Below are 15,694 nucleotides of genomic sequence, written 5' to 3' on the forward strand. Positions count from 1 at the left end.
ATCTTCCTGTGGTCCCCCCTACAAAAAATGAATAGATAAATAACTAAACCAAACCATGAATACAAAAAAGAACCTTATATCCCTGCTCTGAGGTACCTTAATTGTACCATTACCATTATGATACTCTCCTTTATAGTGTACATATATCTACCAATAACTACCAATAATCTCAAAAAAATAAATAAATAAGTAATGAGGAGAAAAAGAGGAAAAAAAAAAAAAAAGTGAAAAATGGCTATCATGCCACCCCACTCCTCCCCCCCCTTTAAATGTACATAGTAGTGAACCAAAAAACGAAAAAATAAAATAAAAATAAATAATTAATACATGGTGCTCCTTCTGAGGGACTGGGCCCGGGTGCTGGGCCGGGTATTACCCCCATCAGAGGCGTGGGTGCAGCGGGACAAGGGCGGGAGGTAACGCCTACTCATACACCTCAAAATTTAGACAGATCCCGGGGAACCAAAAAATCTACCACATAAAAAAAAAAAAGGGGGGGGGAGAAAGAGAAGCCCCTCTCTACTGGGGGGTTTTGGTAACCATAAATCAATGTCACATAATCATATCTAGAGGCCATGCACCACTTATCTATCGTCTCTGTGGGCTTGGTAATCAGGAAGGAAAAAAAAAAAATATATAAAAAAAAGAAGGGGAGAAAGTCTCCGTATTTGCGGGTCCCCAATCTTCTTCTTTACGGGGGTACCGATACACTCTCCTTTCTCTTCTCCAGCCTCCTTAATCCGATGGATTTAGCGGTGCTTCTAGTGGACCATGATAGGTGCTGCAGCCAGTTTTGCACCTCTATTGCCTCCATCTCCATAAATCTAAACAGCTCTGGAAGTTCCAGAGGTTGTTGTAGGTGGAATGTCTGTGTATTCCTTTTTATTATGACCGCAATAGGAAACCCCCAACGGTAGGTCCCTCCTGCCTGCTTCACCTTATCCAGCATTGGGCGTAACATAGCCCTACGCTGAAGCGTGGCCCGCGAAAGATCTGGCAGTATCTGGATCCTAGACCCCTCAAATATGATCTCGCCTACTGTCCAGGCCCTCCTGCTGATGAGTTCCTTATGTGCAAAATAATGAAAGCAACAAATTATGTCCCTCGGCCTGTTTAAATTTTCTGATGGTGGACCTAGAGCTCTATGTAACCGTTCAAATTCAAGAGGGTAAGGGCTGGGGGGGTCCATCAATTGGCGACATATTGTTTCAACTGTTTGTTGCAAAGCCTCCTTTCCAATTGACTCGGGTAACCCCCTAAATCTCAGGTTCCTGCGCCTACTGCGGTCCTCAATTTCTTCTAACTTAAGCTGTAAGGAGTTTTTTTATTTTTATTATATTATCTAAATTTAGTAGGAGTCGGAGTCGGTGCATTGTTTGCCGACTCCGACTCCGACTCCAGGTACCCAATATTTCCCCCGACTCCGACTCCTCGACTCCGACTCCGACTCCACAGCCCTGGCTAAAACTATGCTCAGAAGCAAGTTATGAGACTGGAGCACTCGTTGTGGTTAAACTACCATTTGTAATGGAGTAAGCATGTTCATCACGCTGTAACAGACAGAAAAGCGTGAATCGTCTTTTACTAACAGGAAATCAGCTAAAGCAGCCCCAAGGGTGGCGTCATCTGCATGGAACTTACCCTTTATAGTTGTACGTCACCGCGCTTTGCTAGAGCATTTTTTTAAAACGATGGTGTGTGGGCAATGTCGTTTTAATGATGAAGTTGAAAAAAGCTATGTTTTTTCTACATGCCGAAAAACGTTTTTTTCATGCCGAAAAATTATCGTGTGTACGCGGCATTAGGGTTCGTTTTACCTTCCACCTTAAAGCGGTGGTTCACCCTCAGTAACAACAATATAGCATTAAATTCAGCATAGTAGCGTGAGCTACAGTATGCCTTTATTTATTTATTTTGCCCCGTACTCACTGTGTAATCCTTTAGTGAAGATTTCGACTCCCCGCGGGGAATGGGCGTTCCTATTCAGAGGGAAGATGATTGACGGCCGGCTATGGCACGTCACGCTCCCCGAAGATAGCCGGAGTAGGTCTCGGCTCTTCCCGGCGCTATACGGTGCCTGCGCACAGACATCGGAGCTGACTGCGCAGGCGCCGTGAAGAGCAAACACCTATTTCGGCTATTTCCGTGAAGCGTGACGCGCCATAGCCGTCCGTCAATCACGAGCCCTCTGAATAGGAACGCCCATTCCCCGGAAACTTTAGTACGTGATTACACAGTGAGTACGGCACCAAAAAAATATATAAAGGCATACTGTAGACTGTAGCTCACGCTACTATGCTGAATGAGATGCTAGAAAAAAATAATTTTTTTAGGGGGAACCCCCGCTTTAAAGTAATATTCAAGGCTATTTTTGTCTTAAAATAAAAAAGATATTATACTTACCTACTTTGTGCAATGCTTATGCAATGAGTGGTCCCTTACCTCCTCTTTGGCAGTCCATCACTGGCGCTCCCTGCTCCTCCCTGCTTTAGGTGCCTAAGGGCATGTGCATGCGGATGTGCATGCCCCTGATCTGGGCTGTGTGCATCAATAAATACACACAACGCTGGTAAGCCACACCCTCCTCAAAGAGTTTGATTGATTGATTTGCTCTGCACATCTCTTGTGAGAACAGGAAATAAGAGGATTGGTGCTCCGAGGATCAGTGCTGGAGCAGTGAAAGGAGTCAGGCAAGTATTGAGGGTTTTAGGGGGAGATAGAACAGGCAGTGGGGTTTTTTTTACACTAATGCAGGGAATTTGTTAAGGTAAAATAAAACATTTTGAGTTTACTTTAATGGTTTGAAATGTGTTTCAACATTTTAGACAAAAACAGAAATAAAAATTCTGCAAGTCTTATGCAATTTCTGATTCTGGTGTAATAGTTATCCCACCACAGGGGTCACTGAATTGTCATCATTGCTCCCTGCTTTGTGTAAGGTTTTTCTTTTAATGGTGCTGGGGCGTGGTGTGCAGAGAAGTGAGTTGTATCCATGAGATCTGATATGGAGTTCAGAGAGGTAGAAATCAAGGAGTGACTAACCCTAATATCCCATTGGTGGAGCACAATTTATAATGTTTTATTTGTTCTTGTTTATTTGCTAGCAGCTCACCTTAAACAAAGGCTACAACAGGTCTAGTGGCTCTTTTAGGAGAGGAGAGTGGAATGTGATTTTACATAAAGGATCCATATATCAAGCCTCGTACACACGACTGGTTTTCCCGGCAGGAAAACTGCCAGGAGAGCTTTTGGCTGGGAAAACCGAACGTGTGTATGCTTCCTTTCAGTTTTCCCTGGAAAACAGCCGGGAATCCCGTCGGGAAAATAGAGAACCTGCTCTCTATTTTCCCGTTGGGATTCCGGGCGTATTTTTTTTCCGCCAAATCTACCTATGGGGAAAAACTGCGAGGCAGTGCCGATGGAGCATACACACGGCCAGGATTCCCGGCTAAAGCTCCATGGCAGTTTTCCTGCCGGGTTCTCGGCTTTCCCTTCGGTTTTCTCAGTGGACTTTCTATTGCCGAGAAAACCGAGCATGTGTACAGGGCTTTAAAGCCTTGTCAGACCAGCTGTGAGGTGAGGAGGGGAGAGAGGAATGTGAACTGACATTAAGGATTTGTATACCAAAGCGCCACTAGACCTGTTGTGGTCTTTGTTTAACAACAAAATTGTGTCCCCCAAACAAAATTGATGTCCTTTTTTTCCCACGAATAGAGCTTTCTTTTGGGGATATTTGATCATCTCTGCGGTTTTTATTCTTTGCGCTATAAACAAAAAAAGACTGACAATTTTGAAAAAAACACAATGGGGTAGATCCACGTACAACGGCGCATTATTGCGCCGGGCATAGCGTATCTAAGATACACTACACTACGCCGCTGTAACTTACTTTTTTTTGTTTCGAATCCTCAACGAATTTGCGCCGTAAGTTACAGCGGCGTAGTGAATCTCTTGCGGCGTAAGGGCGCGGAATTCAAATGGATGTAATGGGGGCATGTTTTATGTAAATACGTCGTGACCCGACGTAAACAACGTTTTTTTTAACTGCGCATGCGCCGTCCCTGGGGGTATCCCAGTGCGCATGCTCGAAATTTAACCGGAACAAGCCAATGCTTACGATGGTGACGTCATTCTACGCAAATTCCTATTCGCGATCGACTTACGCAAACGACGTAAAAAATTCAAAATTGTAAGCGGGAACGACGGCCATACTTAACATTGAGTACGCCACCATATAGCACCTTTAACTATACGCCGGAAAAAGCCGAAAGAAAACTACGTAAAAAAATGCGCCGGGCCGACGTACGTTAGTGGATCGCTGTAACTAGCTAATTTGCATACACGACGCGGATTTCAACGGGAACGCCACCTAGCGGCCACCAAAAAATTGCAGCTTAGATCCGACGGCGTACTAAGACGTACGCCTGTCGGATCGATCCCAGATGCCATCGTATCTTGTTTTGTGGATACAAAACAAAGATACGACGCGGGAAATTTAAAATTATGCTAGCGTATCAGTAGATACGCCGGCGTAATCCTTTTGTGGATCTGCCCCAATATTTTTTACTTTTTGCTATAATAAATATCCACATTTTTTTCTCAGTTTAGGCCGATATGTATTCTTCTACATATTTTTGGTTAAAGAAAAAACAATAAGCATATAGTGATTGGTTTGCGCCTACAAACTAGGGGATAGATTTATGTTTTTTTTTTCACTAGTAATGGCCGTTATCTGCGATATTTTTGTTAGGACTGCGATATTGCAGCGGACAGATCGGACACTAAGACACTATTATGGGACCATTCACATTTATACAGTGATTAGTACTTTAAACATGCACTGATTACTGTATAAATGTGACTGGCAGGGAAGGGGTTAACACTAGAGGACGATCAAGGGGTTAAATGTGTTCCCTAGGGAGTGATTCTAACTGTGGGGGGAGGGGAATGACTGGGGGAGGTGACCGATCGGTGTCCCTATGTACAAGGGACACACCATCGGACTTGTCTCCCTGACAGGACGTGGATCTGTGTCGACCCTGGCTCTGTAACTGTTGATGCAGAGCCATCTTGCGACTGTCATATTATTGAAGGCGCATGCCTATTATCACCAGTTAATTGGCAAGAAAAAAGAAGGAAGCAGCATAATTCTATAATCCCATAATCTAGTGATAGTGAACCCACTGCTATTAACCTAATCCCTCACTGTACACATGTGAAATGCATTCAATCCAACAATCATGTATAATGATAAACTCTGTGTCATTGCATAAAATAATTCATCTATCATACAAAAATTATTTGTTTATTAAGTGCAAATGCTGTTAAAAGAAAAGTGCAAAAGAAAAAATGGTGCGCTGACACGGTGAACAAAAAGTGCTTAGTGCAAGAAAATATTATTCATTAGTAAAGTGTATGCATGAAAAATTCATATGTATTCAAAATATTTAGTTCATTTTGCAACCCCAGGAAAAATCCAAGAAAGTGATAATAATCTTGGATTTTTCCTGGTATTGCAAAATGGACTGCAAATATTTTTGAACACATATGAATTTTTGATGCATGCACTTTACTAATGAATAATATTTTTTGCACTAAGCACTTTTCTTTTAACAGCATTTGCACCTAATAAACTATTTTTTTTTGTATGATAGATGAATTATTTTATGCAATGACACAGGGTTTATCATTATATGATTGTTGGAATGAATGTATTTCACATGTGTACAGTAAGGGATTAGGTTAATAGCAGTGGGTCCACTGTCACCAGTTTGTGGGGTTATAGATTTACACCTGCTTACTTCTTTTTTCTTTCCAAAAATGTAGACTTGCGGGGCTCTTGCCGTAGACTTGCAGGGCTCTAGACATACCACTGCATCTTTACTCTTGCTAGAGACATGCCATGCAAATTCGCTACAAATTGGAAAAGTGTCAACTAGAACTTGTGCTTCAAGTGCTCTGCAAGTGTACAACCTACCAGGGAAGATGTGCAGCAAGTTCACAAGACTTACAATTCACAGTGTGGCAAGTTTTCCTTGTTATCTGGGCTGAGGTCCCTCTCTGTCCAGCGATGCCCACGAGTGTCTTAGTCATCCGAGATTTTCCTTCTTGATTGGTTATGACACAACAGGGGCGCCATTGGCTTCCGCTGCTGTCAAAATCAGCTAGCCAATCAGGGGAGAGAGGTGGCACTGAACAGGAAGGAGGAGCCAGGATCACAGAAGTTGGACCCAAGGAGAGGAGGAGCTGGGCTGCTCTGTGCAAATCAACTGCAACAGAGCAGGTAAGTATAAAATGTTTGTTATTTTTATAAGAACAAAAAAAGGAGACTTTAAAATCACTTTAAATCATATTACCCATACCATTAGTACATCCTAATTTATTTAATTTATTCATGTTTATGTTTGTTCCAATAATACACTAGACATTTGTTTATATCTAAGAGTGTCAGGCATTACAATATAAGCTATTTTGCATAATTTGGACATTATACTTTTGAATATTTTGCACATTATCGTTTAGGTACGGTTCACAGAATGTTTGCTTTTGATGAGAAAATTGAAAATGTTGATAGGAAACAACAACCCACAGTATCACCCAGAATTCTGTCAACATCTGACATTTTATTTTGTATAGCTTACTTATTTTAATATGTTATTTTTGTGATAAACATCATTGAATTCTCTAAATGCAGTAACACAGAGGAGCTCAGTAAATGCAGATGTTATTGCCTTTTCAACACAAACCTCAGCAATTTTTTCAGCATCGAAGACTCGAGTATCATTTTCCATACTTTTATGTTTGTATAGTGCATTCAAGATTGCAAATCTGAGGCCATCTCGGTTCGTATCCCACTTAAGTTCATTACAGATTTTAACCAGATTATAAACAGCACAATATGAAATCATCCAAAAGTCATCTAAAAGAAAAAAAAAAAATCTTCAAATAAGCTTTTATTCACCTTTAAGACATTGTCCATAAAACCTATGTTATATATCCCTGAGGAATAGTGTGGTCACAAGCTATATTTGATAATTCAAGGGTCCATAATGCAGAACTGCTACTGAAAATCGTTCCTCAACAGCCCTATGGGAATTTTTTATGCCCAAGCACACTCACCCCTAATTACAGTATTTAAATCTGCCCAGATCATAGATTATTCAGGAAGACACATACAGTAGGACTCCAATTAGAACTGTTCATGTGCTAAATACAAACAGTGGAATACAGGTTTAGATACATGCCTTTTTCCTTTGTTGGATTACTGTACTTTCACTATATTACCGATAGAGAAAAAAAACTTTTGCTTTGCATTGCGCATTATATGTATCACAAAGTGGTCTATGTATTAATGTTTTCACTCAAAATTCAGACAACATATCCAAGATTCACATATTTTTTTAATTAAATCATATGTGAAACATTAAAATCTTGGGTAAAAGCTGTATGAATCTGGGGTGAAAACATTGACATATCGAGCCCAAAGTGTAGAATGCCAAGATGAAAGAAAAGTTAGTTACAGCAATGTTGTTACAATGTCTTTGCTATTGAAATTTGATCACATATTATCATATTAATATGCATTTTATGTATTCTCCCAGTATATCATATAATGCTTTCCAACAATCAAATATTACAATGAGCATAAAACAAATAAAAGCATTACAAAAAGGGAAAATAGAATGTTAAAAGGAAAAAGAGACATGTAAGACATAAGGTCTTATTTTGTTTAGAGGACCAGTTACGTCTCATAAACGATAATGTATCATTTCAAATAATACAGTAAGAAACGCCAAAACAAATGCTATATGAAAACCTCCACAAGCCATCCTAATTCTCCAGAAACGCCTTTTACATTTTTCTGCAGTAGAACACAGGGAAAATGGGGTTACTCTATTTTCTTTATTCACAGTTGAATTCCATCTTCACAGATGAAGTAGCAACTCATGTTAAAGCTTGGAAATAAAAACTTCATTATATATGTATAGATGTGAATCTGACATACAATATGTTAACATGTATGAAAACTGGTAAGAAGACATTTTTCATGTAAAAAGAAGTGCAGCGCTAAAACAAATGAAATACAATAGAAAACAATACAAATAAAAAATATGATAACATCAATAGTCAAAATTCAAATGGCAGAGCGGAAAAACCACAAAAGTACAGTGGGTGACCGTGATATTGTGTCAATGTCGCTCCCTTTCTCAGCGAGATTGACCACCTACGAGCCCTATCGCGGGAGCCAGCGCCGAGCTGCCTTGCCGCGATGGAGACAAAGCCGTCATAGAAGCGACGGGAGATCCGACTTGGATTCTTGCCAATTCTAGCTGCAGCGTTTGGTATGCATCCCAAGAAGGAACTCCACACCAAATTTTAAATAAAAAAACGGCATGGGTTCCCCCCCAGGAGCATACCAGGCCCTTAGGTCTAGTATGGGTTGTAAGTAGACCCCCCTACGCCGAAAAGCTGACGTGGGGGGTCCCCCACAATCTATACCAGACCCATATCCAAAGCACGGTGCCCGGCCGGTCAGGAATGGGGGTGGGGACAGGCGAGCGCCCCCCCTTCTGAGTCGTACCAGGCCACATGCCCTCAACATGGGGGGGTTGGGTGCTCTGGGGCAGGGGGGGCACACTGTGCCCCCCCCACCCCAGAGCACCCTATCCCCATGTTGATAAGGACAGGGCCTCTTCCCGACAACCCTGGCCGTTGGTTGTTGGGGTCTGCGGGCGGGGGGCTTATCGGAATCTGGGAGCCCCCTTAAATAAGGGGGCCCCCAGATACCGGCCCCCCACCCTAAGTGAATGAATATGGGGTGCATCGTACCCCTACCCATTCACCTGGAGGCAAAGTGTAAAAGTAAATAAACACACGACACAGGGTTTTTAAAATAATTTATTAGTCTGCTCTGGGGGCCCCCCTGTCTTCTTTAGCTCTTTTAGCAGGGGGGGCTTCTTCTTCACCGCCGTCTGGTTCTCTTCCACTCTCTGGGGGATCTTCTCCGCTCTCCGGGGGGTCTTCTCCGCTCTCCGGGGGGTTTTCTCCACTCTCCGGGGGGTCTTCTTCTTCGCCCGTCCCCACCCCCATTCCTGACCGGCTGGGCAGCGTGCTTTGGATACGGGTCTGGTATGGATTGTGGGGGGACCCCCCATGTCGGCTTTTCGGCGTAGGGGGGTCTCCGTACAACCCATACCAGACCTAAGGGCCTGGTATGCTCCTGGGGGAACCCATGCCGTTTTTTTATTTAAAATTTGGCGTGGAGTTCCTTCTCAGGATGCATACCAAACGCCGCGGCTAGAATTGGCGGGAATCCAAGTCGGATCTCCCGTCGCTTCTATGACGCGCTCGCTGGAATGTGCTTTGTCTATTCCAGCGAGTGCGAGATGTCGGCACCCTGTCACCGAGAATCAGCGCGATGCTGTCGTGCTGGAAACACATTCTCGGCAACAGGTACAGTAGTAGGACTTCTTGGATAGTGAATGGAGTTCTCAAGTCAGTCACCGTGTATCCAAAACAAGTGTGTTTCCTCCACCAGTAGTGCAAACCGCTCACCTGAACGTATGGACCTCTGAGTAAACAGCAGGTCAATCTCGCTGTCCCTTGTAAAAAGGGTAATGGTAAGGTATTGTCTTCACATAGGATCCCTCTCTCAAAAGTCCTCAAACGATGGATGATCTCCAAAAACGCTCATAGATGGAATAGGGTCATGTAAAGGTATAAAGGAAACACATAGTGCTCTCCGTTTGAAAAAAGCAACAAAGATTTATTTAAAAAATACTCACAAGCATAGCACTATGTCCTAGTGCATGGAATAAAAGCATATATGAATAAAAACCAGGTAGGTGGCTGTCCTGACATCACTAAAAGCCCTCTGCACGCGTATCGTCTGTGGTGCGGGGGGCTTGTTTTGGATACACAGTGACTGACTTGAGCACTCCATTCACTATCCTAAAAGTCCTACTACTTTTGTGGTTCTTCTGCTCTGCCATTTGAATTTGGACTATTGATGTTATCATATTTTTTATTTTTATTGTTTTCTATTGTATTTCATTTGTTTTAGCGCTGCACTGCTTTTTACATGTACTTTATTAAAGGATTTTATTGACCTTCGGTGTTCAGCTGCTTTGATTAGGGTTTCGTTTTTGCGCTGTCTGTATTTCCTTTTTTATTAAGAAGACATTTTTGCCTAAACACTGGGTGTTGCACTGCATTTAAGGACTTTGCATAACATCACTATATGGACTTTGGTGTTTTAAATATTGTTTTCTAACATGTTAATATATTGTATGTCAGTTGCACATACTAGACAGCGCTACACATTTTCTTTATATTTATCTGGATGTTGTGAGTGCTGTTGTCTTATCATCATTTATTTGCATTTATTCACACACACTGAGCACAATATATATGTTTTTTTTCTTAACGTCACTATATATTATGTTCATTCATTATGTTCATTCCATGCCTTGTGACCTTTGACCTCTGGGGACCTGCCTTCTGACCTTTGACCTCTGGGGGAGGTCCCTGTTCCAATTTCTGAGTTCTAGCCTTATTCTTCGAGGGGAAATCCTAACCCTACCCCTAACCCTTATCCCCTAACCCTAATATTTAAAGACCTATAAGCAGGTGGATGTTAAATGTCTTATGTTTACTGAAAATGTTTTTTTGTTTTGTAATTATTGTATGTAGTTAGGATTTGGAGTAGCACTGTTTAGTTGTGTTTTCCCTGCTAAGATGGTTCTCCCTGCGAGGTGAGGGTTAACTCTGCTGGCTAGGTTTTCCTATACTTTTTGGGCAAGTACCACACTCTGCTGGGGCAAACAAATAAAAAGAAAGGCAACCACCTTACAGAGGGTGCTGTAGTTTGGGGCACCAGTGGACTAACTAAGGGGCTCTTAGAGGATTTTGCACAGGAATGTCCATTAAAGATATATTTTTTGAACTGTTCATTTATTTTGCCTAACAACTTCAGTAAAGAATGTTTATTGTTAGTTATTTAACTTGGCCTGGTCTGAAGTTACGTGAGCACAATAAAGGGGTGCATGCATAGCATATTACAAGAACAGTGCTAATTAGGAGACAAGACGAGGTACAGAAGATGCGAAGATGCAGTATAAATGTCTAAAGTTCAGTGACGCTATTCTGAGGAGGCTATAATACTGTAGCTAATGACTACAGTACTTGTGTCAAGTGCATAAGCCGCCAGCCGGTCAATAAGTGATTTGACTTGGCAAATGTGACAAAAGGCCCTGGTAGTGAAAGAGCTTGTGTGCTTATGCTCCTTTCCTAGCATTCATAACCTCTACTGGGTCCGATTCGCAGTACTGGTTGTCTTAGGGACCCAGCCTGGAAGGCACGGAAAATAGAGTGGGGCCCCTCAAAAAGAAAAGGCATGGGTTATGTACTCAATTCAACCTTCCTAGTATACAAATGTAATATACTGTACAAATGAATGTCCCTGAGAATTAGGTGACAGGTTATTGAGCTGGTGGATTCTGGTACAGGCTCAGCAGAAACCAGCTCAGAAATGCTGAACAACTAAAGTGAGAGAAGAGTGATGAAGCATTATGAGGACGTGGTATCCACAGTGTACAGAGTGTTATAGGTTAACCACTGGTAGAGATGCATTTTGTTGTATGGTATAGATGTGTGCACTGCCGAAAAATATGTTTGTTTTCATTTCATTTGTTTTTTGCTTTTTTGAAAATACAGAATATCGGAAATTAGGAAAATTCGGAAATTAGAAAAATTCGGAAATTGGAAAATTTGAAAATTCATAATTCAGAAATTCAGAAATTGGAAAATTCAGAAATTCGGAAATTAGAAAATTGGAAAAATAGGAAAATCCAAATAAAAAATAAAGAAAAAAAATAGGTAAAATTAGAAATAATAACCAATAATAACTATTAAATTACAGGTATTGAAATTTCCTTTCAAATTTGACTGTTAGTGAATGTAACGGATACAAATTTATCTGAAGTTACAAATTATCCGAAATAATGAATGGAACATCTAAACAAATGGAATGGAACAAATTAATAATAAATAATCATAATAATAATACATTTTAATTATTATTTTTACGTTACATTCGTTTAGATGCGGCATTTATTATTTTGGATAATTCGTAACTTCGGATGAATTCGTATTTGTTACGTTCACTAACAGCCAAATTTGAAAGGAAATTACAATATTTAATATAGAATTTTGAATTTCTGAAATTTTGAATTTCCAAATGATCAAACTTTCCAAAATTTGGGTATTCCGACTTGTTAATCCCCTGACTTAGTTGGGGTAGGTCAGCCATGCCTTGTGACCATTGACCTCTGGGAATCCTCCTTCTGACCTTTGAGTCCTGAGTCCTAGCCTTATTCTTCAAGGGAAGACCCTAACCCTACCCCTAACAACTAACCCTAACCCTAAACCCGAACCCTAACCCTCTAATCCTAACCCCAACCCTAACATTAACTCTCTAAACCTAACCCTAACTCTCTATTCCTAACCCTAACCCTCTAACCCTAACCCTCTAACACTAACCCTTGAAAATTCAAAATTTCGAATTCCGAAAACCCTAACACCAACCCTCTAACCCTAACACCCTAATCCTAAACCCTAACCCTTGAAAATTACAAATTTCCCAATTTCCCAATTTGTAATTTTCGAATTTTCTATTTTTGAAATTTTGGAAATTCGAAAATTCGGAATTCGAAACTTCAAAATTTCGGAAATCTGAAAATTCGGAAATTGAAAAATTCCAAAATGCGGAAATTTCTAAATTAACTAGTTTGTCAACATTTTGAAAAAAAAAGGAATTTGTAACTAAACAAATTCCACATGTCCAGTATGTTCGTATCAGGACACGACCCTCAGCCCACTAGGAGGTAGCACATGTAGCAGGTTGGGATCAACAGAAGCATAGTCAAGGAACAAGCCAAGGCCTGTAGTAGTAGTGGAGATAAGGACATCTGCAGGTATGCAAAGGAGCAAGATATTGTCTGGAAAGAGCACAATAATCTGGCAAACAGAAAGTGCATGGCTTTAATAGGAAATTCATAGAAGGAATAAAGGGTTCAAGGTTCAAGAGGAACAAAACATAAGGCAAGGTTGTGTAAATACAGTAGTACAGTAGTAGTAGTAGACAATGAACTGTACAGCATCTGAGGTGGCTCAGCAAGAAGAGACACTCCTAGACACAGCAGTGGTTGCAAGTTCAGACCTGGGTTGTGACAAAGGAAATTGTGTTCTTTTGGAGAAGCATTGCTTTTAAAGTGGATGTAAACCTGATTCATGAAATTTTACCTGGGTACATACAGTATCTCACAAAAGTGAGTACACCCCTTATGTTTTTGTAAATATGTTTTTATATCTTTTCATGTGACAACACTGAAGAAATTACACTTTGCTACAATGTAAAGTAGTGAGTGTACAGCTTGTATAACAGGGTACATTTTCTGTCTCCTCAAAATAACTCAACACACAGCCATTAATGTCTAAACTGCTAGCAACAAAGTGTCAAGTGATAATGTCCAAATTGGGCCCAAAGTGTTAATATTTTGTGTGGTCACCATTATTTTCCAGCACTATCTTAACCCTCTTGGGCATGGAGTTCACCAGAGCTTCACAGGTTGCCACTGGAGTCCTCTTCCACTCCTCCACGACAACATCACAGAGCTGGTGAATGTTAGAGACCTTGCACTGCTCCATATTCCGTTTGAGGATGCCCCACAGATGCTCAATAGAGTTTAGGTCTGGAGACATGCTTGGCCAGTTCATCACATTTACACTCAGTTTCTTTAGCAAGGCAGTGGTCGTCTTGGAGGTGTGCTTGGGGTCGTTATCATGCTGGAATACTGCCCTGCAAGCCAGTCTCTGAAGGGAGGGGATCGTGGTCTGCAGCTAGGGAAATCCAATGGAAACAAATTAAGAATGGTAGCACATCCGGAAGTAAAATCAAAATAATTTATTGAAAGTCTATAAAATCAAGCAAACGTGACAAACTTCAATCCAAAAAAGGTGCTCAGTGGATGTGTTTCACACAGACATGCTTACTCACAATGAGTAAGCACGTCTGTGTGAAACGCAGCCACTGAGCACCTTTTTTGGATTTGTTTGTCATGTTTGCTTGATTTTATAGACTTTCAATAAATTATTTTGATTTTACTGTCAGGTCACCTGTGGCCAGATGACAGATGCACCCTGTTGGAGTCAGGAGTGCACCACAAGGTAGTGAACCCTATGGCAGACTGCTGCGGATGGACCACAGAGTGGATATGGAGGACAGGTCCACTGGAGCTCAAACAAGGATCTCACTCTCTCCCCCTCCCCTGTCTGGGCCCAAGCCTAAAGGGAAATCTCAGATGAATCCTTCTCAACAGACGAGGCGCAAAGACCTCAAATGCAGAAATCCAAGACGCCTCCTCAGGAACAAACCCTCTCCAATGCACAAGGTACTGAAGAATGCCTCTGCAGAGCCGACAATCCAGAATTCAACCAACCTTGTACTTTAGATTATCCTCAGAGAGCGGAACCAAGGTAGGGAGAGGATGAGAGGATTCATTGAGGACCAAAGGCCTTTTAGGAATAAGAAAGGGCATGAGAGGATCAACAGGAATCTGAGGAGGGTCCCTCAGACCCTTAAAGATGAACTGGGCATCTAGCACAGAACCATCAGACTGGCCAGAGGTCAGAGGAACCCTGAGGTCAGGTTGGTTAGAAGGTGACATGACACAGGAGTGTTGGGCTTACCGCGACTTATGCGTTGACCGCAAAGGCTGCAGATGGCAACACTATTGTCTGCAGCGGACAAATTAAAAAAAGCCCACACTGCGGAGCCATGGGTCGGTGTCCTGGGAGCGCCAGATGTGACCCTACATGGTTGATGGCTTGCTCCTGATACATTAGGAGTCTGGTTTGTCCCTCCTGTGCAATGTAAGTTCGGCCTGCTTCTCCTCCCTATCTGCTGGTCCATCTCCCCTCTGAACTCCCCTCCTCTTCCTCTCTTGTGGGCACCCACGTGACATCTGTAGACACGTCATCATTGACTTCACCTTCCCCATCACTAACAATAGAGATCTCGGAGTAGGCAGCAACAGCGGGCACCAACCTCCTTGGGCTGATTTGAGTACTGTCAGCAGACTGCTGATTGCCGACTGTTGCTACCTCCTCTTCCTGATCCAATGCCAAGAATGGCTGCGCATCCGAAATGTCTTCTGATGGATCGGAAAATATTTCCTGTGACTCAAGCGGAGGGTATATGGTGGTGGTGGTGGTGGTATTGGTGGCGAGCCACTCAACCAAGTCTGGTGCGTCCTTTGATGTAATCGAACGAACATTGTGCCACTTCCCACTTTGGCTCCGGCCTGGTGCTCCTGCCCTACCCCTACCACCCCTGCGGAAGGGCCTGCCTCTTCCTCTGCCTGTCATTTTTTAAATGACCCTGTGACAAAAGTCTCTAGAGAAGCGCAGTATATGTGGAAGAAGGTATATAACAAAATCTGTCGTTTTGGGGGGCCACTGGTTTATCGCACCAGTTGTGTAACTTTTTTTTTTTTCAGGAAATTTTGTTAATGTGTGTAGCAGAGGTAACGCAGCGAAAGAGGCAAAAATGCAACAGTAACCAAATACACCGCCAGTCACAATGCTTCACAATACAAATCCACTATAATATGCTTTCTATATTCAAAAGTATATT

The 15,694-nt window shown here is 41.9% G+C and overlaps 1 protein-coding gene across 2 annotated transcripts in view; it reads right to left on the reverse strand.

The window, feature by feature from the left end:
* The window catches only part of TMEM232 (transmembrane protein 232), a 298,409-nt gene that overhangs the window by 149,936 nt on the left and 132,779 nt on the right, over positions 1–15,694 (reverse strand). For both annotated transcript variants that reach the window (XM_040343279.1, XM_040343271.1), the window contains exon 11: positions 6,747–6,919. In XM_040343279.1, coding sequence (XP_040199213.1) covers positions 6,747–6,919 — 173 coding nt within the window. The remainder of the gene's footprint in view (positions 1–6,746; positions 6,920–15,694) is intronic.

This window comes from Rana temporaria, chromosome 1 (assembly GCF_905171775.1).
Source record: "Rana temporaria chromosome 1, aRanTem1.1, whole genome shotgun sequence".
NCBI classification, from domain to species: Eukaryota; Metazoa; Chordata; class Amphibia; order Anura; family Ranidae; genus Rana; species Rana temporaria.